Genomic DNA, 27,490 nt, shown 5'->3' with positions numbered 1-27,490 from the left:
TGTATATCAATGTCTGTGTGTTTGGATAGAATTTTACAGGATCTTCATGTGATTCATAATACATTGGTTTATATGTCAAATTGTCAATTGTCAAATGTGAACAGAACCTCCTCATGAAAACAGGTCCTGATCAAATTGTTTGTTTGTCACCAGATAGAGATATTCTGTCCTTGTGCGAATCTATTTAGACCTCGCTATTTTAGTATGAACAAGCAGCACTGTGCTTTAAGGGTAGATAAAACCAGGTCCAAGCAAGTATTGGGGAAATATGGTTGATACTGTTTCTGTAATTGTCTGATCATCTCTTATTAAAATAATCTAATGACGTTATGCACTTACATCTTATGTGTACCAATGGTCCATGCGTTTAAACCAAAGATCGAGAGGAGGCCATTCGACCCATCGTGCTCGTTTGGTGTCCATTAATAACTAAGTGATCCAAGGATCTACCTCATCGCTGTGGAGTTTGTTCCAGATTGTGACGCCTCTCTGTGTGAAGAAGTGTCACCTGTTTTCCATTTTGAATGCCTTGAAGCCCAATTTCCATTTGTGTCCCCAGGTCATAAAAGCTTCTTTTAGGGCACACCAGGAGATTTTAGACTAAAGGTTCATCCCTCTCCTCGGCACCATCATCTGGAATGCCCAATAAGAAAAGGTCAAGTTTGGAGGATGAATTCCCCAGTGGAGCTGCTACCCTCCTGGTCCGTCAGACTACTGCTGCCTTCCCAAATAAATTTACAAATCAAGAAAGGCACTTTGACCAAATGTTTTGGAAGGTACCACAAGTAGCATAAAAGCGACAAAATTAAGTTAGTTCTTCATTTTAATGAGTGCGTGATTGTATGCTGGCTATTATTATTATTATTATTATTATTATTATTATTATTATTATTATTATTATTATTATTATTATTATTATTATTAAAAACAAACAAACAAAAAAATGGTCCTGAAGGCTGTGGTTGAAGTTAGGCCTTGCTATAAAGTTCTTGATAAATCTTGCTGTACACTATCTCCCCACTGACCCTGAGGAAGACATACTGTCAGATCCATCAGGCACAGAAGGCAAAGTAAATAGAAGAAACTGAATTGATTTTTCTGGCGGATCAAAGCACCCTACAGCACTATGCACTTGGATTCCCTACTGAATCAAAGCAGCAGAGGGACCTGAGGGGAAAACCAAAGATCCTTGGCCCAGCTACACTTCTCTGGATGGAGAACCCTTTTCTTCATAAAATCATTCATGCCTTCTTGGGAATTTACTCGTTTTGCTTCCCCAGAGCACAGTGGAGAGTGCTGTGTCTTCTTAAAGCCTTATTAAACTATAAATCAAATAGCGTGTGTGTGTGTTTATCTAAATCTCTATCTAAATCTATATATAGCATATTGAGAATATTTTATTGAGGACATCAGTATGATGGTGTTATTTTCATAGATCTGCATGTGTTATTGTTTTGTGGTATCTAATTAAGTGGCCTCTCAGTTCCTGATATGTTCAGCAGAGGAGCAATATCACACTTTTTGAATTCAACATATGGAGCACTAATTGACAACACATTAATTGATTAATTGAATTGAACACTCCCTAATTATTGATTCCTGAAGTAAGTTTCCTGGTCCATCTCCTTTCTAGGTGTGGAGGTCATCACCTCACTGGCTCTTTTAAGGGGTTTGTTTTTAATCCTGCTGGACTAACCAGGTGAGGGTGTTGGTTTAGTCATCATTAGTATACATGTTACCAGTAGCACAGCAAAGTTGAGCTGGTCTGACAAGTAATTTGGAAACAATTGTAAATGTCTAAACAGTTATGAACACATATCAGATTTTTATTTTAAATTCCGTAGAGGTTTATGGCAAATAGAAAATAATGGAAACTTCTGCCGTAGTTGGTAGTAATGTTGGTAGTTGGTAGTATCTGGTGAATTTCAAACATCAATTTTATTATTTTTATGTGATTATATTGTTTATCTTCAGAATTAACTTTGTTTAATATTTGAATCATATTTTATTTCAACGCACTATAAGATTAGGATCCAACTATCCAGACTGGCAATTGCCGTTCCTCACACATTGCTTCAAATGCTCAGTAATTAAAGAAAATATTGGCTTTTATTTCAAAGGGGTATGTGGGCTTCAGAATATGAGTGCAACAGTGGCAAAAATGTGCAGGGAGGGGTATTGCTGTGATTAAGATTTTTACTGAAGTTTGTCGTCTGATCCCTTCGTTAAAGGCATGAACTGAGATTTCTTAAATTCAAAAACCTCGGGTATTCATGTCACTTTCAAAGATTTGTATTAAAAAAACAGCATGTTATAAAACTATATTTAATTAATTAAAGCAAGCCAAGTTTGCATATCACAGAAATTATGTTTTGTGAATAGATTCAATTTGCCTGTGATATTTCCGTCAATTAATGCGTGAGTACTATTCTTTAATCCTTGCCATGTGCTCTGTACTCGAAATCAGCATAAAATTAATGATGTCGCTCAATAGTTTCTTTTTGTTCATGCTGTATTTTCTTTTTCTTTCTTCTTTCACATGATAAATTAGCTCTACTTATAAAGTGATGTAGATGGTTGGTGGGCAAATCAAGAGCATCTGAAGGAAGTGTTGAGGCTGATAAAGGGAGGAACATAATAAGACAGGAGATTGATTTTCCCTCTGGATTTTTTTCCCTCACTTACCAGAGACATTATCAGGTTAGAGGTCAGTAATAATGAAATTAAGGCAAGAGACATGGAAAATCGCCTTCAGAATGGAATGATAACGATAGTGTGCGAATGCAACCCTGGTTATCTGAAAAAGTGAATATCACCTAAAGTGGGATGGGTAATTGCACGTTGCACTGGGAATTAATTAATCATTTTATAGCAAAGCTGCATATAGGCTGCTGTGTGCTGTCAATCAATCAACCCCTCCCTCTGCCTGCTTTAACTACCAACAGGTCCTGTAGGACTTAAAATAACTGCCATGGGGCGGGTGACAGGGTCAACCCAAGTTGGTGACATCGGTCTTCACAACCTCACAATGACATATTGTCCTACACCCACCTTCGAGGGTTATTTTCGAGGGGCTCTGCCACCATTGGAGCTCCCTCCAGCATGCTAGAGTGACCAACACTTGGCGATAGTGATCGTGTTGCGGCTGTTGAACCAAGCCTCTCGGCCTCAGATCACAGCTATGACCCCCACTTCTGAATCACGACCAAGGCTCTGGAACTCACCAAAAACGGTTCACACAGACTCTTCCCTGTTTTTTTGACTGGGAAACCATTTAGTGGCCTGATAGGATTTGGATAAGCAAGTATAGGCAGCACCTTACACGGGGCTATTTAATTTTTTCTCTTTTACAGCCTTTCTCAAGGCTCCTGTTTTGTTTTCACGACTACACATACGCATTTACGATTCCCTGACACACCCGAGAAACCCCCGGCTGTGTCACAATCTCCTTTGATGCATTTCCCTCTCAGATTCTCCATGAATAGCAACATTTTACTTTCTTTCTGTAATAGTCAGTAGACCATACTGTGTTTGACACATGTGACCAGCAACAATGGAGATTTTCTTTGGTGAAAAACTTTCATGCATTTATTGTAGGCTGAACATCAGCGTCTTTGAGATTCACTTTCAATAAGCTCTGCGGAGCTCGACAGTCTTTGAAATGCAATGGAGCAGACATTCGGAATAAAGCACTGGTCCTATGATCCTCTCATGAGGAATCAAGGCTGCCCAACTTGCAAATTCATACCCCTTGAATGAGCCACTGGAATAAGGAAAGTGTTTTTAATTTCACTTTAGTTCTCTGGCAGAAGATGATGAATGTGGTCACATCTTGCCCTGCCTCTGCCATCGGCTGGCACAGCTTTAGTACTGAATGAAACAAGGAATCAGCAGGTGCAAAACGTATCAAAGGCTATCAAAACTTAACTACTTACTTTTGGTCAATTCTTAAATTAACAAGGTTTGCAGTCCTAAGCTTATATTTTTTTCTACACCTGTTTCTAACTATATATGCATATTATTTTATTTTATTTTTTAAACTACATTGTGGCAAGTGAAAACCATTATTCTATAAAACCTGACTTAGACTTTCGTAAACTGATGACCATATTGAAATATGGATGATTGTTCAAAGCTGGTTAGAAATTCAAATCCATTCCTGGACATTTATCTTCGTACAGTATAGACGCTTATTTATTCCAGCTTTAACACACACTTTGATAAATCTCCCTCAGCGTACATAAATATACCCCTCCTTCATTGGAACATTTTTCTTCCAGTCAAAGTATTTTGCATGTCGTAATGAGGTGTGTGGCATAATAAAGCAAATGTTAATGTAAGAGATTGATGACCCTAAATGTGACCATGCTGGTCAACTGTAATGGAATAGTGCTTTCTGTTATTGATTTGTTTCATCATATCAGTCGCTAATGCATTTTTCCCCTGTAAGCTGCTGGATGAGAAACAGTGCTTTATGTTTATTTGACAAACCATTATTAATAGAAATTTAATTCAGTTCTTTTTTTTTACTGAAATATTTTGCTTTCTTAAACCCCAAATATCTCTTCACAGTCGTGAAGTATTTTTGTTTATTTGTCCATTTGCTCTGTGCCTACCCTGCGGAGGACGATATACTAAATAAAGATTGATTGATTGATTGATAGGGTGTAGTCACAGGTGCAGGAACCAGTTTAGTTGGTCATTTGTTTCATATACTGTTTAAGTACCTGGTACAGCATTTTAGATATTAAGTTATTTATTCTGAGTTACAATTTGGTGTGCATTACCCCAAAAAATAAGTTTAATTTATTTGGAATGTCATTAAAGCACGCACATGCACACACAAACACACACACGCACACAATCGGCATATTTTCAAGGCTGTACACGTAAATCACTGCTGCTTGTCTGACATCATAAGGAGCACTGTGCTTCATTCACCAGGACAGAGAGGGGAGACCAACATCCAAGACAAGACACAAACCTTTTACAGGCTGAACCCGACTTTGAGAAATGACCTTGAAGCTGAACTCCCTTGTGGTGAAGAATATATGTTTGAGAGATCAAAACTAGCAAGCATCACCTGTCTTGCTAGTCAGTGTAACTTCTAAAGGAATATGTCTATGAGTACACCAATCTTTGATTCCTGAATAAAATTAATCGTGAACAAAAATGACCTTTAATTGCTTTGAATTTGTCCTCATCTGAAATATATTTGTTCAGTAACAGTTAACACAAACACAGAACAGGACTTCTGCCCATCACCGGTTCAATAGGTAACGTTATTTCTCAGCAAACAACAAACAAACAAGGAAAGAACTTGCTTTAGATTGGTGTTACAGAAGTCAAGACTAATAAAATTAATAAAATATTGAACTAGTAAATATTTCATACTTTAGCCTGAATATCAATCCTTCACAGAAAGCACTTCTTTATTTGTATTACTGTGAGAGTTCCAGACTTTTTTGGGGAAGGATCATAATTTTTATTTCTTTTACTTTTATGCTTTGCAATGACAAAATGTAGCTCTAGCTCATGCAGAACAGATGTGCCAATAAACCTATGTGATACACTTTGGACTATAAACAACAAAGGAAACAATTAACAAAGGAAATTGATATAGTATTTGAAAATATTCCACAGGGCCTGTAATATACTATATGAGCAGGCAGACAGCTATCAATTCTGGGCCTGTCAGCTAACAAAACAACATAAATAAATGATAACAAATCAACGTCTATTATTTTGTTTAGCTTCTACTTTGGTGTGTGGTCTTGGTCTTGTGATGATGTGGAAGATCATTATAAGCATTCTGAATATATCAATAAAGGGAGACGTAATGATTATGTAGACCCTTACAACATAATCTAGGCTTGAAATAAACAGTATAATATATATATATATATATATATATATATATATATATATATATATATATATATATATATATATATATATATATAATTAGTATATCTACTGAGCAGTAATGTGAGTTAAGCTTTCTTGCACTTTCATGCATCCTTAAACTTTCCAATGAAACCATACTAGTGTTGTTGTACCCTGTATCTTAAGTCAGCAAACCAAGAAACAGACAAATACAAATCTAATGAGCCATTTGTGGCTGTCATAGATGTCACCAGCAATATATTCAATTGTCTCTTCTTTTTACTTTGGCAAACATACTTTATTTCCACAATTATTTAAATACATTTTGATTATATTTACATGCTGTACAATGCCTTGAATAAAACAGCGCAGAAAAGCACTATAGATATATATGTACATTTAACCTCTACTATGTAAACATATATATTCAAAGCTAACAGTGAATAGGCTTTATATGTAATGCCAGCATTACAAATGTCTAAACCACTGTCATCACAAAGTTGTCTCCATTGAAGCAAACTTGTATGAATATTCTGCAGTACTGTCGTAGAACCTGAGGCACCTTTTATGCTGTTGGAGTTTGTCTGCAAGGAGGCTGCCTTTTATATCTTGTCCGGGTTCTTCAGTGAGATTGCTGTATCTACAATACATTGAAAATACATGCATTCAATATCCTCCAATTGTCAAAGGGCAGAAATCTGTTAACTGCATTTTCAAACAATACTAATCTGAAAAGCAATGTGTTCTGTGATTATGATTTCAACTCAAGGGATATTATAATTTCAATAATGATAAATGATAAAATCCTGTAAATTCAAGTGCAACAAATAACATGAAGCAAGAACAATAAATAAATGGTGCTAATCAATTAATTAATCAAATATTTTTTTTCTTTAAGTATTGTTTCTGTATGGCAAACAGTAAAGTGAGACAGCCTGCTGATAGATAAAAGCTCTGGTCAAAGCTGTACTATAAGGCCATCTGGTAATAAAAAAATAAAATCAATTCTTATATCAAATAACAAATAAAAAAATCCACAAAACAAATATAATCTGGCAATTCACCTCTGCACTCACTATATTACTTTTTAGAGGGGTCATGTTCTTTAACTTTCTGTGCCACAACCAGAATGTAATCAATATGTTAATAGAGTGAAAGACATGTTTCAAAATGCAAATTTAAGCCTGACTAAATATAAAGTTTGAAGGCAAAACATTGAACAACGTAACAAAGGCAAATTCACAAACAAACAAATAAAGAATCAGAGCCATAGCATTGCATTAGTATGTATGGATCATATCAATGAGACAAAGAGTTGCTGGCAAAGAAGTCAAATAATGAAGTCAAATATCTGCTGACATCGAGGTCAATTAAAATCTGTTTCCCTTTCAGTCAGAAGGCGAGCAATCTGCAGCTCTGAATACAGCACAATCATACCGAGAGGTTATTTTACCTGTTTGAAATCTTCCAGAAAATGACTGCATTAATGGCCATTAAGGACGCGAGCAGAAAGAAAAACCTTTCCAAGCAGCCATCACTCAAACTGTTTGGAAAGCAATTACCTGCAACGAGAAAACAGCCTCTTGTTTCACATCATACATGTACAACATCTCCTGTGTTTGACTTCTTAAGATTAAAAACATTCCTGTGAAGATTCAGATAGTTGTTTGTTTGTTGTTGTTGATAGGGGAGATTTTTTAATCTCCCCTCTTCTTGGCAATATCAGCAACTTTATCCTCCTGGGCCAAAAGAAAAAACATTGACCCAACTGCCAGCAACAAATTTCAATAGTTAATGGCTTTCTGGCTGATGGATCCGTCATTTGTCTAACTACTGAAAAAACCCTATTACTAGTACTGCATTTTTAATTTGCTTTGGGTCAAAGTTTGCATTGGTGTAACTTTGCAACATTTGTTCCATCTGCTTTTTAAGTACCATGTGTCTGTTGGAAACACTACCTTATCTTAGTACACATGCCTCTGTAATAGTTTGGTGTACTAAAGCAATTAGGTACTTTGTATTTACTTTGTCAATCTGATCCTGTTACATGAAGCTAAGGGCAGGAGACCAACACACCATTTTCAAGAGGTGCTGTACTGAAATCTGATTTGCATCATTGTGGTTTAGTCTGACTGTGTGTTTAGGGTCATCGTCGTGTTGAAAAATCTTATCCCCATTAAAAATGTTCTATAATTAGCACAAGTACAGACAGCATGTATGCAGTGTAGGTGATGATTGACAGACATAGAGGGAGATACATGACTAACGCGGTGAGATTTAATAATCAGTGTGTTTAAATGTAACAAGGGTGAATGCTTGTAATACAAGTATAGTGTGATGTCTTTTATTTCCACTGTGTTCTGAGCAAGTAAAAATATTTAGTGTAAATCAGTTTATGCTGATCGATCTTTTAATCATTTGTATAATGTTTTCCAGTTGTCCCCACAATGACGGCCAGTGCAATAAGGGTCACTTTGGAGTAAAAGCCCTTGTGAATCTCCTCATGTTGGGCTTATCATCTGAAATAGATGAGCAATACTGTAACGCCCACCTCTCCTCCCTTATTGTTCTTTTGCCCTCGAGAGAGACCCTTTGGTATCCTCTGTGGATGTGTGCTCTCTGCTGGGTTCTCTCCATTAGCAGGCAGGAAGCTGCCATGCAGACTTTGAAGTATCAGTGTTCTTGTTTTTCTTTAGTGACCCACCTGTGGCTACTGCTGTCATCCATTTTTGATAAACCCAGCTAAAAGGCCAGTAGTTTACTTTACTAACTAAGGTAGGACCAACTTTGAACATGTTTGCTTTTCCAGCAGTGGCCCAGGGAGGGGAAGAGAGCAAACAAAGACTTTGGAAGTGTGATATTTTGAACTTCGGTAGAGGCCTACCTCCCGAGAACAGATACACCAGCTGAATAATGAATGCCCCAAGAAAGCAGCCGCCTCCATAGGAAAGAGTGAGGAAGTGCATGGAGATCCCTCGAACACTGCTAGGAGCCAGGCGGTAGGATATGAGTGAGCCTGTGAAAAGGAGGAATTTGTAAGAAGTTCACAGGAAATTCTCCGGGGGGAAACTCTCCCAGTAGCTTTGTCGCCTGAGGCTATAGCAAATACGAACTCATCCACTTGCTATCCGCATCTCATGGCACAACATTACATGCAGGTATCATCTCCAACCGTCTTCAGGAAACTGGTTATTTCCACCTGAGTACACAAATACACAACTTTAACAACATAAAGCTTGTCAAATAATGATTTTTTGTATGTCACATTATGACATAACTGAAGCTAAACAAACCACCAAGCCCCTTGACCTTCACTGCTACTTTGTTCCCTTTTTTCAATGACTTAATTGACTAAAAATATTTCCAAAATGTCTGCCTACACAAGAAAGACCAGTTCTAATTGGTTCTTACACTTGTATTTAGGATTATATCAGGTTATCTGCACTTTGCTATACATTATTGCAGGCATAATAAATATAGAATGAGAATTTAAATCATTTATAATATTTTTTTACATGAATGTATAACAAATACATGAACTTACTGTGTGCCTACTGTGAGAAGTATAGTACAGGTAAGGTAAGGTACAGGCATGGACATAAATTCACTCACCTTCTATAATATTGAATTATACAAAACACCAATACATTTATATATTGACAGTATATATATAGACCAGGCCACAGATTTTCTGTTGTGGACAAATATTTAAAAAATCACTGAAGGTATATATATTCCACGAAACAAATCAAAACACAAATACAAAACTTTACTTTAACATATACTTACACAGTTCAAACTAATGTACCTGATACATATATCCATACATACATCACATAAAGGGGTGAAAAAATAAACAAAATGTTAACAAAATAACAGTGCAAAATACAGTCGTTCTTACAGGCTGGGGTGACCAAGGCTTCTGCCACTCCAAGTAGAATATATTGAGGAGCCAACTGGAAACATGCCATCGATGAGATATGCAGTACTTTTCCCGAAAGAGCCTGCTCCATGCTGGGGTATCCTTTCCTGTTAAGCTCTGACAGCCCAGCAACCATAGCCGAGACCGCGGCACACAGGTGACCAGCAACTGAGGAAGACAGAGGATTGTTTCACACAGGATTGCAGCCTCTTCAATATCCCACTCTAGCCAGAACAGCTGAGAACCCATAGGTAGGACATTCAATTTGAAATGATCTGTTTTTCAATATACCTAGAGATACTTACTTTGAAACCTCACAGGCAATAGACCAATTACTGTATATTGCATGTCTAGACACATCCCGAGTGTGAACACAGTTGGTCAGCTAGAGAAAAAACCTTAAAGTTAGATGTCATTGTAAAATGTGATCTTAAATTAGACCACAGATTTCTTCAGGATACTGCTAAAAAACAATAACAACCCCATTTGTTTCAAGATTTGCAATTTCTTACAATGCAATGCTTATGGCTACTGCTCTCACAGATTAGTAGCCTTGAAAACCTGGACTCATAGGATTTTGGGTAACTATACCCATTTAATAATGTACAAAACGTTTCAGCAACAAGCATACTGTTAATTTAAATAATTAAATATTACTTTTTTCAGGAGGACAGTTTAAATTAACTCCAGTATGGATGGACACAATCCACTAAATAACTGAAAGGTAAGTATGTAATAATGCACATATGTGTCTTATTCCCATTAAATTCAATAATAAGTATTGGAATGGACATCCAATATTTGCTATGATGTAAAACCTCAACCGTGGACAACTGAAGGGAACATTCTTATTTGTTCTTCATATCCTCCAGTAGAGGGATCCAAGCTTTAAAATTGACTTCAGTGGATCTTCTCTGTAATGTTGTCTGTAACTAATATAAGTAGCTCAGAAATGGAAGACTAAATTAAATCATTTAAACACCGAAGCTCTAAAGCTTAGCAGAATATGAACGTATGGGTGATTTTAAATAGTAGACGTGAACAAGTGGAACAAGGTAAAACAAATAGAGCCTATGGTGACAATGAGGTAACTTGAGAAGGTATGAATCAATAAAGGTAAATAATTCCTTTGATATGAGAAAACATTCATTTATTACAAAAAAAGTATATTGCATAGGAACAGCACCAACACACTGTTCCACTTACCTATCAGCGTGGTGGGAGACACAGTGCCCCTGTGCAAGGCCACTGAGCACGCAGTAATGCACTCCAGCGCCGGGGCCAGCACTAGCAGCGGCAGGATGCTGACCACATTCATTGCAGCAATAGGCAGAAGAAACCCATTTAAATTCAGGTTGGAGTTCATGGTTTGTATGTAATAGCCCGAAGGAATCTACAAATTTAGAAATAAAATTAGATGCAAATGGGCTTCCATAAAAGTAATGATTGTAATAATGATCTAAAATAATGGAAATCAAAGTGGAATGAGTGCATGGCTTCACAGATGTTCTCTGCAGTTGTAAAATAATTACATCGGCTCAGAATGCTTCGTGTTGTTCACAAACCTATCCATATGCAAGAGAGTAGGCAAACGTTGTGTCTGGTTAGCTTGTTATCTCGTTGTGTTGAGTGACTATTTCAAGACTTGGAGATTTTGCAAATACTCCCCTAAGGTAACAGTTAGGAATTGTGGTGGTTTAGGCTGATTAGCGCGGTGAAATATTGGTGAAATGTTGCCCTGGAGCCTGCGCTGCACTGACATACGTTCCCACCTCATTTCTTCACATTTGGGAAGTCTGTGCTAGAGTTGCATTTTCGGAAATAGGTCATGATATTAATAGTCAAAACAGAAACGATAATTAAGAGTTCTTTACAAGGATATGAAAACAATATATAAATAAGAAACAGTCATATGGAGGAATAGTACAGTATATAAACTAGTACTTATAGAGCTGGTAATGTCATATAGACAAGTGCTAATCAAGGTCTGTGAAACCAGCCATCAGATTCATGTTTCCCCCACAGAATGTAATTTTTCAGTGTATCGTACCTGGGTGATACAAGCTCGGTACAGAAGCTGCAGGGCAAACAGAGGGAAGAGCTTCACCAGGATTTTGACGTTTTCCACATGAGCCTCCCTGTAACGTCCTCCGTTGTTCTCCTTGGCCTGGTCCAGCCAGTTGGTTACGCCACCACTTAGGTAACGATACCTGACGCAGCACATTTTCAGTGAGTTCAGGAAGACGCCGAAAGTGGTCAGTAAGGAACCTCCTGCAGATGACCAATCACTCGGTAATTTGAAACAATGCTGCATGTTCTCATTCATAAGACAAGGCAGGGGATTCCAGAACTGTTCAAGTGTAAACATCGACATGAACTACCTTTACAATCTTCTTAACTTTTGGTTTAGAATTGTAATTATTGTGTACATGTAATAGTGATAAATACAGTACTACTGTATGTACTCAGATTTACGTGGGCCCGGCTAAATCTGCGTACATGTTCCTTACCTTTCTTTGGCCGGAAAGTGAGATTACTGCGCACCATGTGGATGGCAATCAGAGCCAGTAGAACTGAGGTGAAAGGAATCAGGAAGCCGAGATTCTTTGCCACGGATTGCTGTATATAAGATATGCCCACAAACACTATGGCTGAGTTCAGATTCACCAGCCAGTAGAACCTGCAAGACATGAATATGGGTAAATATCAAACAACGTCTCGAATTAGGCAGTTGCCATAGTACTCGTAGAAAGTCAAAATTAAGATGGTCATGAAGGTAGTGGAATTCATCCATAGTGCATCATTTAGAAATAACTAAACAAGGTATTTGTATCGTGCTCTTTTATTTGAGCCCATTAAAATATGCATGGGCACAGGATTCCTTTTCCAGGTTTTACTTTATAATCTAGGACAAAATAGTAAATATTCTCTGATTTTACGTTATTTCTGTAGACTTTAATCTCCACGTAGTTTCACATATTTGTGTGTTTTCTCTTTCTGTGTTCTGCATGTAAATCAACACCTGTTAGGGAACATGTGAAAGTGTGTCCTTTTACAGTGAGGAGCTGATGAAAGGTAGATAGTGCAAGTAACCAAAAAGATGCATCAAAACTATGCTGAACATATAGCGTCCTGTACTTCTGATGTATGTAGATAATGACTGAAAGTAAGGTTATGGTTGTAAATAAATTAGCCTGCAACGTGTGTTAGACAAGCTGGAAGATGAAATGTGACGTCTCTAACATGTGACTCCTGGGCAAATGAGTGGGTTGTCGAGCAGCTGACTGACCAGTTGAAGAAAGACAGAAGCTCATGCTGGTCGTAGTCCTGCAGGCTGTAGGCACTCAGTGGGCAGAGGATGGCCCGGATGCCACCGATGCCCAGAGAGGCTGCCAGGAGGCCGATGTAGAAGAAAATCTGCTGGTCCCTCTTGGCAAGAGTGTGCATAATGTGATGTGTGTCAATGTAGAAATCCTCAAATGGGAACGCTACAACCGGGAGCATGGCAGTACCTGTGGAGACGTGTTATAGAACTTACTCAATAAAGAAATAGCTGTTATTATTATTATTATTATTATTATTATTATTATTATTATTATTATTATTCATAGTAGTAAATAATGCAGTATTATGATATAGAATCATTCTTATTTGACCTTTTTGTGCCTGTTTTTCTGACCCCTGAACTGACTACACAGCCTGGGGAACAGACATATCCTTCAGCACGATTGTTACATTATAACACCTATTTTTCAGCATTGAAATCAGGCTGGGTCTTCAACTTCAAAAGCACTGTTGACAGAGTGGTCACCATGAGTAAACATTATGTGTTAGCTTGGCAGGGTATTTATTATTGGGAAATGTCACTAAAAATCAGTTTAACATTATAGTCCTAGTTAGGCAATTATATATAAAAAACACACAGGCAAACCAAGCATTTAAGCTGTGAAATTTCACGGGAACAGAGGAAAACGAAGGGAAACATGACTTACAAAAGGACAAGTAAACAGATGGTAAAATCAGTTAGTGTTCAACATTGTATTCCCATTTTAAACAGAAAAGTCTGTTTAATTTCCTGTGAAGGCAACAATTTGACAGGCAACACTTTGTTGTGTTTTTATATTGTTAGCAAGCTGGTGTCCACAGGCAATGTAAACCACTTGAGTTAAAAAATATATTTTAAGAATCAGCTACATGAAGGTTGAGGATTATAGTCTGTACACTGATAGCTGTTCTGTTATAGATGAGTTGTGTGAACGGTATAAGATTTACAGTTTTTGAACTCCACCATCACCTGTCATGACACTGATGATATAAGCATTACCTAAGAAGTCTCCTCCCGCTAATATATACACACATACATCATTTCTAATAACTGTATGAATTAAAATCAAGTAAATAAATAAAGCATCAACATTGAAACATACGTATACATGCAAAGCACAGTCAAACATAAGTGAATACATGTTAATATGTAACAGATGGAGCTAGAAGTGTAGGTCTTTAAGACGTAACAAGAAAAGAGAAGTTATGCAAAACAGTGCAAAGTTTTTACACCGCTGACAGTCATTGTGAAGCATACGAATCGCACAACTTAAAATGAGGACAAACCGCATACAAGTATTGCAAAAAATAAAAAAATAAAGAAGAAACCATAAAGGAAAATACATGAATCGGAGAAAATGCATGATACAGAAAAAAAAGAGTAAACTGGAAACTATTAAACAAATTCTCGCTGGTAAATATTTCTAGGGGGAATTTCATAAGATCTTTTATCAATCCACAATATGACAGATTGTCATGTGCTCTTTGAAGTCTGCCAATGCTGTCACTGAGGAGCCGAAATGAGTAAATAAAACATCACACTGTTACTCCTGCTTTGCTGGTTAACAGGATAGCCCTGCTGATCAAAAGAACATTAGCTTTGATTAATCAATCAATACCCCAGTGGCCAAATCCTGTCAATTGATCTGGCTGGCAATAAAATCCCAGTATGGAGGTCTCTGCATGAACAAGTACCTCAGCATGTGATATGTTCTGTCGCATTTTCACACTGAGCCATTCTGATTTGCAATTGAAACAGTCCAATGCCAAAGTTCCATTCTTTTATTAACATATGTATTAAAAAGAATCTATGCCAGCATTCTATTTTAATTTATTTTCCTGTAAGACTATTCTATTATTTCCCCCCATTATCCCCAGTTTTGTAATTGCTAATTAAAATTCAATCTGATTTACCATGGCCCTCCCACAAGCCAAGTCCTGGAAGGCTGATTGCGTATCTTCACACAGGCAACCCAAGGAAACTGTCAAGGATCCTTCTCCTTCTCCTAGTGGTGCTCTGCCAGTTCTGCACAGCTTGAATTTGAGTCTGCAATCTATAGGCTGTGGGACTCACCCTTCAGTCTGTGCTGTACTAGATGAGACATTTGGAAGTTGTTGATCTTTTTATCACACATCTTTATCCACAATGGCTTACAAACACACCAACCAATGTATATTTTTTTTGGTGCAAAAGTAATGTTTTTGAAATATTCAGATATAAAGATACTAATTAAGGCAGGAGCTAGATAGAAATAATGCATTGCATTCAAACTGCACAGAGAGATAAATGGATAATGCGTATCCAGAAAGTGTCTGAGAAGATGGAGTATTGTTCTTTGATGCACCTCTGAGCTTACTCACACACAATCGTGAAACAAGGAGGAACTTTAAGTGCCGATCCTTGGACAGTAAATACTTCATAGCATTCTTTTGAAGAAATTTCCTTTTTATATCATTTTTGCTTCTTGTGTCTGCTTAATGAATTTAATGCCGATTCAGCATGATTCTAATTTCCTCACCTGCAAATTAATATTATTTTAAATTGTAAAGGACGTAAACTTTCCGAGTTGTTTGTGGATAGTTCCCACTGGGGTAGAGAGCTGGTAATCTTGCTCCAATTCTGTCATTGTTTCACACAGCAATTTCAAAGTTTGCGTTGACTTTCACTCCACTTTGCTTTGTTGAATGACATAAAGGAATGCAGGTTTCCTTATTCACTATACCACATTTTATTATTTTATTCCTTAAAGGGATCTTTAGTGCTACATTCTCTCCACTGCTCTAAATGAGCTCAGTATTCTTGTCATTGTCACTGCCATTTGCAGACAAACACAGAAGTCTGTTACCGTGAACATTTCAAGTCATGCACTTCTTTCCAAAATCAAATTGTGAGGCTTTTTACAACACTGAGGTATGTAATTCGTTATACATAATTTAATTATTCTAATTGTGAGGGTGTTATGATTTTAGAGATGTATTATTGGAGCTTATCAGTTCTGTGTTCTCCTCATGTCTAACCTTGACATTTGAAATGATCTGTACCAGTGCCATACTTTGTTTGTTTGAAGGCTGATTTGGCTCTTTTCGAAAGTATAGGTCAGAGAAATTTGGGTCATATAATTGTTTACAGTCTTTTTTCATCCACTAACATTGCACAAATGTAACTTCAGTCCGATATATTTATTGTTTCCCATTATAAATACGGACACAAAACAATTGGTTTTAGTTTTCATTCAGGAAAGCGCAAGTCATTTGTAATTTACATGAAAACTGAATTAATGAGTATTTGACTTTTGGCTTCTGCATTCGAGGTGCCCCTGCTATCACAGCCCAACAGGTGTCAAACCTTGGACAACAATTGGGGCAACAAACTGCTATTCTCCATTTCAGATACAGCACAAAATGGAGCCCATTGAGAAGGCAAATATTAATCATTCAACAGTGTAAAGTTCAACAGCTCTCACTTGAGGTTCATTGGATGTTCTTTTTAATGACTGATCATATAGTTACCCAGGGTGATAATGTAGTGTTGCAGAAAATAATCTTATATAATCTGAATAATCTCAGAATGCTCTTGGTAATGGCTGTGACCAGTTATCTGCCTGAAGCATTGCTTTGCACAAGCTCTTGCATGCACTGTACCTTAGGTGAATTCCTTTGAAGGTATCTAGTTTGAAAACCATGTAAATGTAGAGATCTGTTACATATACAGCTCTGGAAAAAAATAAGAGACCACTCCAAGTTCAGAATTCTTTTCCAGAGCTGTATATGCTCTGTGAATTTTGTAAATTGGATTTTACAGCAATTAAATGAAGGAATAAAGCAAAAACTCCTTATGTTGCCAGAACTGTATTGGTTAGATATGTTTTGTTGTTGCTGGTTGTTCTCTGTGTTGTTTTTTGAACATTTCTATATTGTCACACAAGCAAATCTCCTTCCGCAGGTATTACTGTATATACTGATCTATATTTTTTAGGTAGAGAGATATCCCTTGGAATTGCTCAATATCCTACCTAGTCTAAAGCTTACGCTTTTCTTGTACCTGCTCCCACCTTCTATTCTCATGAGATTTATTCTACAACCTTAAAGATATTTGACGGGAATCAGAGATAAATTGACAATTATAATCTGAACACAACACAACACAAAGAATTCAGATAGCTTCCTCAACCAAAAAATTAGCTCGCCACTTGACTGGTTCTACATGCTTTAAAGATTTGCCTTATAGTACATTAGTTCAATGCTGTCCTATCAATGCTGTCAAATGCTGTTGTTCTATTGATATATTTTACAAGACAAGAGGCTCTGTAATCAGAGCTATGAAGCATTTCAGTCTTTTCAATTTGTAACTTTAACCCCTTTTGAAATACATTTAGGTTTTCCACAGGTGTGTCCAAAACCCAGTTTCACCCGTAAGCACAGTTTAAAAGCAGAGAGAAACTTCCAGGGCTGTCCTTTATTCCTTCATATTCCCTCTCAGTTCCGAACATATCATACATAACCAAACCCCTGCTGAGAAACTCACTCAGAACTTCTTAATTACAGCACCATCCCTGACTGACAAGGCCCATTATAGTGGAAATTATCTTGGTAATTATCTAGCTGAAAGGAAATTTATATTCCTTTATTAACCAGGCCTACCAGTCCAACACATGTTATTCGTCAGCATGGAAGTGGTTTGTTAAAAATCGCTCTAATGAGTTGAATACTCTGTTAGGAAGAACTCAGTCAGCAGTTCCCCAAAGAGCACCCACTTATTCTAATGTATGTAAGTGAGAGAACTTGAGAATACTCCCTAGCCACTTAGACAGCGGCTGTCTTTAATTAGCACAATTTGTGTAATGTTCCTGGGCTGCAGCAATCCTTCCTTTCATGATTCATGGTGTAGACAGCTGTCAGTACCCAGCAGTTCGACACACAGTAGTAATTTATCATTAGAATGGAAATAATGTGTATATATATATATATATATATATATATATATATATAATGCAGGTACTGGTTGCTATGGACACCAGAATAGTACTTTTTTGCATTCATTTAATATATATATATATATATATATATATATATATATATATATATATATATATATATATATATATATATATATACATAATTGAAGCATTCCAAGTGCATTTAGTTTGTGTTGAGAGAAATGCATTCAATGTTATCCCAATAATCATCCCATAAAAAAAACTAACTGTTGCCCATTCTTATGCTAAACACACACAAGATACATTGCAACTAAAATGGAAAGTTACTATATTCTGATCATTTTAAACTTTCATTTAAACTGTCCTAAAAGCCGCATTTAAACCAAGCTATTTCCTCTTTTTAAATTCTCCAATGCTTTTGAATTAAAACAATGCAATACTATGTAATAATAATAGTTTAAACACTACCATTTTAAATTTTAAACACGGGATGACATTTATACACAAGATAAAAGGTAAATAAAAATAAAAATATTATAAATGTGGTTATAATATGTGGTTTTAACCAATAATCACTCCAAAATGTGTTATCCAAACTGAAAGTGTATAATAATAAAACAATAATAGATTTTGCCAGAGAACAAGACTTTACAGCTCTCACGCGCAATGAAAGCACACACTACATAAAAGCTGAATTATCATCAAGTTACTGCATGTTCTCTCGTTTTATGACATTGATAGACCTAGCCGTGATCCCAGGATGAGTGTTGAAACCATTAGTCCATCTGAGACATGCCTATTATATTTTAAACACAAATTGAACTACAGAGCATATGGATTGGAAAGAGCAGGATAGAATATGAAAACTAATCATTGAAATCATAATGTGAGCAATTTCACTTTTCTTTTCACATTTGCCTTCAACCTTTTAAAAGCATTACCAGCAATTAAAGCAAGTTCACTGTCCTGTTAATATATTCACTTCTCTTTGGATCATAGTCAGGGCGAATTTCAATCATCATTACAATCAGTATTCAACATTCCAAGCAAAACTAAAGCACATGAACTCGCACAAATATTCAATTATTTTAATTGTTATAGCCCCCACACAAAGCATATTATCTTCATATTTTATTTTCCAGATGCAAATATTTTATTTTGAAATATTTAAATGATGTCAATATCAGTCCTTACATTCCCAGAAATAGACAATACAAACAAGCAATTAACTGAGAACCTGGATTCTGTGATTTGCTGCTGGAAGAATCTGCGGGTTTTAACTTAATCCACCTGACTACTGTCTGAGCTCTGTAGTATGGAAATCAACTGGCTACAAAATTTATCAGAACCCTGTGTGATGAAGGCAATTCTGACCCTGAATAAAGCAGCTCAAAGCGCACAATGTCTGAACTGGAACACAATTTCCAGAAGTTAACGCTTGTCACAATTTGTATAAATATACAGCTGAAAATATATTTTGATAAAGGACGTACTTCAGGCATTTGTAAAGGAAGTCAATATCACAGATGGGACACGTGCTTTCATTGATTAACCAATTTCAAGGCTTCTGATGCAATCTTACGGCCTCTTCTGTCCCATTTTAATGGATGTACGCATATATTAAAGAAATGTAAAGGGAAGGAAAACTCAGATTTAAATGGAAATGTAAGTCAGCGCCCAAAGGTTACCGGAACTGGGTTTATTTAGAAATATTAACATGAGGGAGATTTCAGAACTGAATTCAGTTTCTAACAGCATTATAAACATATAATTAGTTTGTATATTTCTAAAGAAACAAAATGTTAAGATGTAATAATTTCCAAATAGATTCCTGTTTGATTGTATTGAAGAATATTTAATTAAAATCCACCCAAGTAAGTCTTTTAATATCTTAATTATAAAGTTAATATCTGTATCATGCTCATGGCCAGAACCATATATTCATGTCTGTATTATTTTGTGAGCATCAAGGTTTATTTGTAGAACAGACAAAGGTTGCCACATATATGTTTCTATTGATTAACTAACACTATACGACTGCCTGACAAGAACCTAACAGTATGAAAGAAAACACACCTACCAAAGAAATGGAGGAGGGCACATAAATATAGCACTTTGGTCCTCCCCAGACACGATTCGGCAAACCATCCCACCAGCACGGGGGTGAGAGTGCTGGTCCCTACAAAGGCCAGGTTAACCGTGGCGGCCTGGTAATTGTCGTACCCCAGCTTGATGGTGCAGAAGAGGATCATGTTGCAGACGATCCCAAAGAATGTGAACCTCTCGCAGAGCTCCACCAGCAGGATGCAGACGATGACTTGCAGTTTTTTCCGCGCGTGGGGTCTGTGGGAGACCCGTCCCGAGGTCGTCTGCGTCCTTCTGTCTCCCGAAAGCTGGAGCGGAAAGCCCTTCTCCGGAAAGTCCTGCAGGTCGACCACTGCCATGCTGCGCAGCTCGGGGTCCCACTAGCCAGTTAATGAAATGTGGCTGCAGAAGCCCTGGTCTCATTTCATCTCTGTGAGACTTCATGTCTGCATTCCACACCTAAGTATTAGTATTTCAGAGCGTTCCTCTCACCTCCTTGTAGCTACACTCTTGATCAAAGGCTTTCAAGAATCCAAGTTTGTGTAAGCTCTTCTGTTTGATATTTCAGTTTCCTTTGTGTTTGTTTTTTGTGTGTGTGTGTGTTTTTGTGGAAAGCTTGCGTTTCTTCCTAACCCGTCAGCTTCTCTGCTAGTTTGAAGGTAGATTAGCTTCATGTCTTTCTTCCACGATGTGTGTCAGGTAGGGTGCCAGAGCATAAACCTCATTTACTTTGATTTCTTTTTTGTTGCACTGCACCTTCTTGGTTGTTTAACTTTGAGGTAGTTTTGGTTTATTGGTTGTTTTTTGTTTGAGCTCTCCCACAAGACGAGACACACCTGTGCTAATTCAGGCGATGCCCTACTCCCTGCCAGTAGCTCTTTACAACACCTGGCTTGGTGGGCTGATCGGGCAGTTGACAGTAGAGGGGCCAGGGATATGGGGGGTATAACGAGGTTTTAGTGGAACGGGGTATTAGAGAAGAGATGGGGAGAGAGGCCCTGCTCTTTACCCGGGGCCAGGTGGGTAGAAGATGGGGGCACGGTGGATACATGACCTGGGAAACAGGTAGAGTCGGGCACCCCATGCCGCCCCACGATACTGCCTCCCGCTGTCTGAGTGCTCCCCTCCCCCGAGGTGCAGAGTTCAGAGAGCAGTACCTGGACAGAAATTGTGAATAAGCAGCAGGAGAGACAGAGAACTGCCTGATCCCTGACAGCCACTCGATTGAATTACTTACCTGTTTCGTGCTGGGAGTTTGAGACTTTGTCTGAACTGACCTGTAGAGGAGATCACAGGAGACTCTACATTTTATTACTCTTTTGTTATTGCTGCTGGTACTTTTTAGGGGGGATGATAGTTTTAGGGTAGGTTTTTGATTCGGCTGGTTTTGATTTGCTTTAGTTCAGTTTCTGTAGTTAGGGTCGGGTTTTAGGTTGTTTTATTCACCCCGTTTTAATAAAGGTGACTATAGTTTTAGGTTTAGATATATTCCCCTGTGTTTCCCGTGGGAATTCTCTGTGTGTTGCAGACTTCGTGCCCTGCATTGTGTTGTATATGCTCTATGTTGTTTTAGAGAAATAAAGATTCATCTTCCTTAACTGCTTGGTTATGTGTAACTGGGATTCTGGCCAAACTTGCACAGGGAAGGGTGGTCGTGATTGTTTAGATGTGTTTATAATTGATTGTTGAATTTTTATGTGGTTGTAATTAGTGTTACCTCTTGTTAATTTTAATGAAAGACAGTTAAACGAGTGCAAGGTTTGTTTGAGTTAATTCAACAACCTTTAATTGCCTTTCAGCTCTTGATTTATATATATATATATATATATATATATATATATATATATATATATTTTTTTTAAAGATCACTGAAATGTATTCAAGGTCTTAGAGGGCATTTGTTGAAGGCTTGGGATTTGCAGAAGAGTTTATTATTGTCCTATTGTTTTCATTGAGGCTTGGTTGTGGTTTAAAAAGGTGCCTTACAGTCTTCAAAACTCTCAATTCCCATTGCACCTTCAGAGAACCTATAAAATATATACCATATTGTATTCAATGGTGCATTAACTAACTTCAAATGAGTTCCCAGGACAGGAAAACTTAAGTACATTAAGTACTTAAGTAAATTAAGTACATTCTGCAATAACATTTTGTGTACTTGTTGTACTTACATGTTTTTACTGATAGTTTATTTTTATTTGTGCATATTTCCTTTGGGCCTAGTTAAAATGCTGAGCCAGAATTTGGGTTGAGTCAGATCTCCCCCAAGTCTTCTCTGTTTTTCACTGAAGAATAATACCTTTCAATCCTGGTATTATTCTGGTTGATCATCTTTAGACTCTTTACAGACTAAGCAATATATTTTTTTGTGTTTTTGTTCACGGGTGAACCTCCTTGTCAGCCTGAAACCTCAAAATGTCAATCAACCCACTCAGATGAAAGTTATCTAAAGAATAATTAAGAGACCAACACAGTCGCTGCTGGTTAATTATAAAATATCACATAATAAGAGACACTTATGGCTGCTCTACAGCTAATACATTAATTTTAATGGTAAAGGATCACTACAATAGACTAACATTTCATATGATAGCATAAGTGGAGCATTAGCAGTGTGGTTATCTACCTTAAATGGAGGATTGTGCTGGCTGACATACTCTATCTATAATCCTTAACCTAATTTCTTCAAAGTTTTCTTCATCATGCTAAAAACTAATATTTAGAAGATACTTTTTTTTGCTTTTGAAATAAAGTTCTAAACTTAATTTGTTTCCAGTGCTGCTTCAGTATTTCTAATGATTTTATTCTGTCCTACCTGTTGGAAAAGATCAATTAATGCACACGGTCTTCAGGAGGCTGAATCGAATGGTCATCCCCCCCAGACAACATTGCACAGGTACCCTGGGGAAAGAGTCAGAAAAAGGCGTTGTTTACAATCCATGTGAATAATTTTATAATTCAGTGTCCTATCAAAAATGAAATGGAAACTGAAGTGCATCTCTGTCTCTGGATCTTACCAGGGAGTTGGGCAGTCAATACATTGCACAGCACATCAGAGACTGTCTAAAAAGCTTAGTATTTAGGACTGAAGTAGGGAGAAGAAGACCAGTCTAATGGGAATGCTGCCAATTTCTGGTACTCATCTACGAGGTGTTATAGTCTGTTATCAAGTACTTTCATTACAAAGTCCACAAGAACATCAATGTTTGATTTGGTTCGATTTGTCAACACCACCGAAACCAGAGTGATTGTTATATACAAAGTGGATAGTGTTAGGGCTGGAGACCACCTTTCTCTGAGTTAGAGTTTCAACGGTGTATTGACAAGAATCTAGGAGTGCAGATAAACTAAATAGTGAGAATTGCAATTAAAGGGTACGTGCCCTGAGTGCTGGATGGTTGGGTCAAAGGGCAATCAGTACAGGGCACTTCGTCAATGTTGTATTTGTCATGAGGACCTAGCAATGTGACGCTACCCTCTTGTTTTGTGTGTGTTTTAGTGATATGTAATTATCGTATGTCAGTAAGACAGAATTCTTAACACTTGAGGTACCTAAAGTATCTACTGCAGTGTTATAATCAGATTTTTCTGCTTGAAGAGACACATGAAAGAGGTGCTGTAATTACAGTAGCACTGTACAGAAAAGTACTACATATTGCTTGTTCTACTGTCAAGACAATAGCCCCTATTTAACAGAATATAGCATGGATTATTAGACAACATTTACACTGTATTCTCTGTAAAATGTGTATATATACCTGGTAGGGACTTTCAAATGAAAAGTAATACGGGGAAGGATTCATTAGTGTGAATGAAGGATTGAAAAGAGTGTATGTGTTTTTTAAGGTGACAGCAAGTTGGCAATCCAAATATCGGGCTTTGTATAAAATGAATACAAGTATTTAAAGTGAACACAGGTGGATGAATGGTAGACTTTACTCGTAACACAATGCTTTTAGTAGCCTAGACTGCTGGACTATATTTATTTTTCTAGTAATGGCATTTATACTTACTTCAGAGTTATCTACCGCAAACAACCTCACTTGCATCCTAAGTAAAGGAAAGGCAATGACAAACATGCATAGTATGTAATGTGGATATGTGAAAAGGCTTTGCTCATTCGAGGTATTTTACTGAGCGTGTGCAGCAGTTCGCAGAACAGTGAGAAGTGTGCAATATCGGTCTGACAGCAGATCCCGATTTGTGCAAGAAATTTCTACATATGGGAAATAGAATGGCTTCCACCATGGCTTCTAAAGCAAAAATGATGAGACTGACAGCAAGCTGGATAGTCATTTTTAAATTGAGCAACATAAGTTGGGACATAAGGTAACTTTTCCCCCCCAATTTGTACAGAAATGCAGCAAGTTATCTCACATGTCGACCAAGGGATAAATTCAGTGTCTGTTACCTTTCAATTATATGATTGGATCCATGCAAAGTTTATCCTTGCCCATGGAACGTGTACTTTACTTACCATAACAGGGGTGTCATTTCTCCCCTCCTGTATCATCTTGCAGAAATCATATCTGGGAAATTCAGCAGGTAATCTCTTTGCAGTGGCAGTTTAGTTTTTAGCCTGATGGCAAATTAAATTCCTGTAAATTCTCGACTTACTCAGGCAGTCTGTATATATTGCCTGGAGTTCTTTTTCAACAGGAATTCAATCAATCAAATTCACTTCAGAAGCCCTGATTACACTCGAAAATGTGCCATATGTGTCTGCACAGTCTAGTATCCTTAATCTTCTGCATACGGTGACTGCTTTACTACATGTGTGTGGAATCTTGCCCCAAGAAAATAATGTAGCCACTAATGTCAATCAATAAAAATGTATGGTGCCCGGAACCTATTAAAGAGGCACCCAGTAATGAAATCAATAGCAACGGTTAGCTTCTGGCTTCAGGATTATTGCGCAGGCAGTAATTTAGTCAGCGCTGTCTAACATTCAGAAAATGAGTCGACTGCCATAAAAAATCAATATAAGGATGTTCCGTCCAGCATTCCAATTACTGGTGAGATGGTAAAGAAATCAATACAAGTGTTTGCCATCCAGTATCCTGGTGGGATATCCTACTGCATATAAATGTACTTCTTTCCACTGTAACCGCCTTCAACACAACAGTAAAAGTAACAAAACAAAAACAGGTCAATTTAACACTGCAGCTCACACTGTCGTATTAATTGAGGAGTTATCTCCTATCACAGAAGCTACCACTGTTTCCTCAATTATACATAACAGGCTTTATTTGATTTCCAACCTGGCTAAATCATGGCTGAATCACAGCCCGGAGAATACTGTGTCAAGATGTTTGTCTGTTGTTTTTTCTTGCTCTACAAAGTATATGCACTAGGATTTGTGCCCTTCCATGTGCTCTGAGAATGGTTTCGCTTCTTCATGTCATAGACGTGAAGAGGTAGGAGCCTGGTGATAAAACCACTTTCTCTTGATGTACTCTGTCAGTCAAGCCATTTTCACAGCACTGTATAAATTAAATGCAAGAGCTGAGGCCATTTTCTGGGAATTGTTTACAGAATATGATCAAAATGTGAGTCCACTGCTATTCACAATTGTTTTACTTTTAAATTATTTTTTTCTCTTGCACAACAAATGTGTAGAAAAATGTAATATAGAATTATGATAGTTAATTATTCTGAGCTCCCTGCTGTTGAGGAAAACTGAATAAACTAACATTACTGTACATAATATTTTAACAGACTGGTGTCTCACAAGTATTAGTTTAATATTTGAAGTAAGTGGCAATCATAATAATAATAATAATACAAAATATTATATATATGATAGCAAATTTAAAGCCGGGCATCTCAAAGCACTTTACAATAAAATGATAAGGGATAAAAACTTTGAAAGACTGTTTGTATTACTGTTGTTTTTAAAACCCAGCCTGGTCCCTCTGGCCGAGTAAAGGTCAGACATGGGTGTTGTGGTTGAAAGCCCCCGCGAGAATGAAACAAGGCTCTGATAAGGTTAAGAGTACCTTTCAAAAGGTGTGAAGATTCAAAGGCTTTTTTTTTTTTAGTGCCATACAGCACAGTTCTGACAGGATAGGTGCCGGTCACTATCTTTAAATCAGGAGATGTCAAGTATTGCCACATGAAAACACACAGACTCAACACTACCAAGTGCCTAGTTTGTAGTGTCTTCCTACTGACTCACTCTCTTTTAAGAGCTTTCCTTGTATTTAACCAAATATTAGAAATGTTTGAGTTTGTGTACGATCAGATTCTCTGTCCTACCCATTAAGAAAATACTCCATTATTACTGGGTAAGAATGCATTTGGAAGCAAACAGGGTATATGAAACATTTTGATGGTAAAACTGAGGTATTTTATTTTTTCTTCTTTCTTCCCAAGACACCACAGACTTTAACTAGGAGCTACCAAACATGGATTGTTCAGTGCCATGCATGCAAAGTGAATGCTTCACCTAATAATGAGGAGTGCGGAAGAATAAAACATACATTTAACAGTTGGTGTATGCTTCTCCTGTCACCTACACAGCAAATGCAAATCTACTGCCACATCTTATCACTCACCTTGTGCCTAGAAGCAAAATTCATTTAAAACTGAAACTTTTCATAGTTGGCAGACACATTTCAAGAGTTCCCTCTGACGAGCTGCCATTTGTCTTTCAATGTGATGAACAAGCAGCAACGCAAACACATAGTATAACCACGAGATTAGCTGCCAAAATATGGTGAAATCAAAATCAAACAGAAAATAATAATAATAATAATAATAAGTGTAATTTTATTAATAAAAATATATAGAACTAGAGGTAAAAGTAGATTATAGCTCAGACAGTAAAAGAGAGAGTGAGAGAGGGGAAAGTGGCAGCTTGATTATTTACAACTTATATTTCTAGATTCACATCTTGTATATACTATGTGAGTCAAAAAAAGAATTGTTCACATTGTTCAGCCCTTCTCCCACAGTCAGTTAGTACACATACTCTGAAAACCAGTTTTTCCAGTTGGAAATGACCTTGCACGTTTCAACTCAGTCAGCATGAGTAAGCAAAACGTTGTTCTATTAACCTTTGCATGAATATCGCTGTTTATCCTGGGGAGAAATGCTGTGCTTGAAGTAATTAGATAACCTAATATGACTGTATTTGAAACATGAACTAGTGTCTCTTTCAAACCTGGCCTTGATATTTATTTTTATATTGAACAAACAAAAGAGGTTATGAGGAACCAGACGTAGTTGAGCAACACTGTCTTGTTTTATTTTATCCTTATTTAACTTGGCATTGGATACTTTTGCCATATATAGGGGTTCTTCAGTAGATTTCACACAATACATGGAAAAAGCT

General features: G+C 37.1%; 1 protein-coding gene across 1 annotated transcript; it reads right to left on the bottom strand.

Annotated features, from left to right (window-relative positions):
- Positions 1 to 6,262: 6,262 nt before the first annotated feature.
- Positions 6,263 to 20,759, bottom strand: slc15a5 (solute carrier family 15 member 5). The gene is made up of 9 exons (XM_066724505.1): positions 20,150 to 20,759; positions 13,098 to 13,320; positions 12,319 to 12,488; positions 11,859 to 12,079; positions 11,015 to 11,201; positions 9,788 to 9,976; positions 8,771 to 8,902; positions 7,340 to 7,448; positions 6,263 to 6,526 (listed from the first exon to the last, which is right to left on the bottom strand). The coding sequence occupies exons 1-9, from the start codon at positions 20,511 to 20,513 to the stop codon at positions 6,379 to 6,381; spliced, it is 1,743 nt and encodes a 580-aa protein (XP_066580602.1). The 5' UTR covers positions 20,514 to 20,759; the 3' UTR covers positions 6,263 to 6,378.
- Positions 20,760 to 27,490: the final 6,731 nt, after the last annotated feature.

This window comes from Amia ocellicauda, chromosome 15 (genome assembly GCF_036373705.1).
Source record: "Amia ocellicauda isolate fAmiCal2 chromosome 15, fAmiCal2.hap1, whole genome shotgun sequence".
Classification (NCBI taxonomy): Eukaryota; Metazoa; Chordata; class Actinopteri; order Amiiformes; family Amiidae; genus Amia; species Amia ocellicauda.
This window is presented reverse-complemented; position numbering and strand designations above follow the sequence as displayed.

Excerpts from the sequence above, each read along its gene's own strand:
- slc15a5 (XM_066724505.1), bottom strand. The coding sequence starts at position 20,513 with ATGGCAGTGGTCGACCTGCAGGACTTTCCGGAGAAGGGCTTTCCGCTC. Across the intron at positions 11,202-11,858 it reads ACCGAGCTTGTATCACCCAG|ATTCCTTCGGGCTATTACAT; the intron begins GTACGATACACT and ends CTAAATTTGTAG. Across the intron at positions 8,903-9,787 it reads AGCCTTGGTCACCCCAGCCT|GCTCACTCATATCCTACCGC; the intron begins GTAAGAACGACT and ends TCCTTTTCACAG.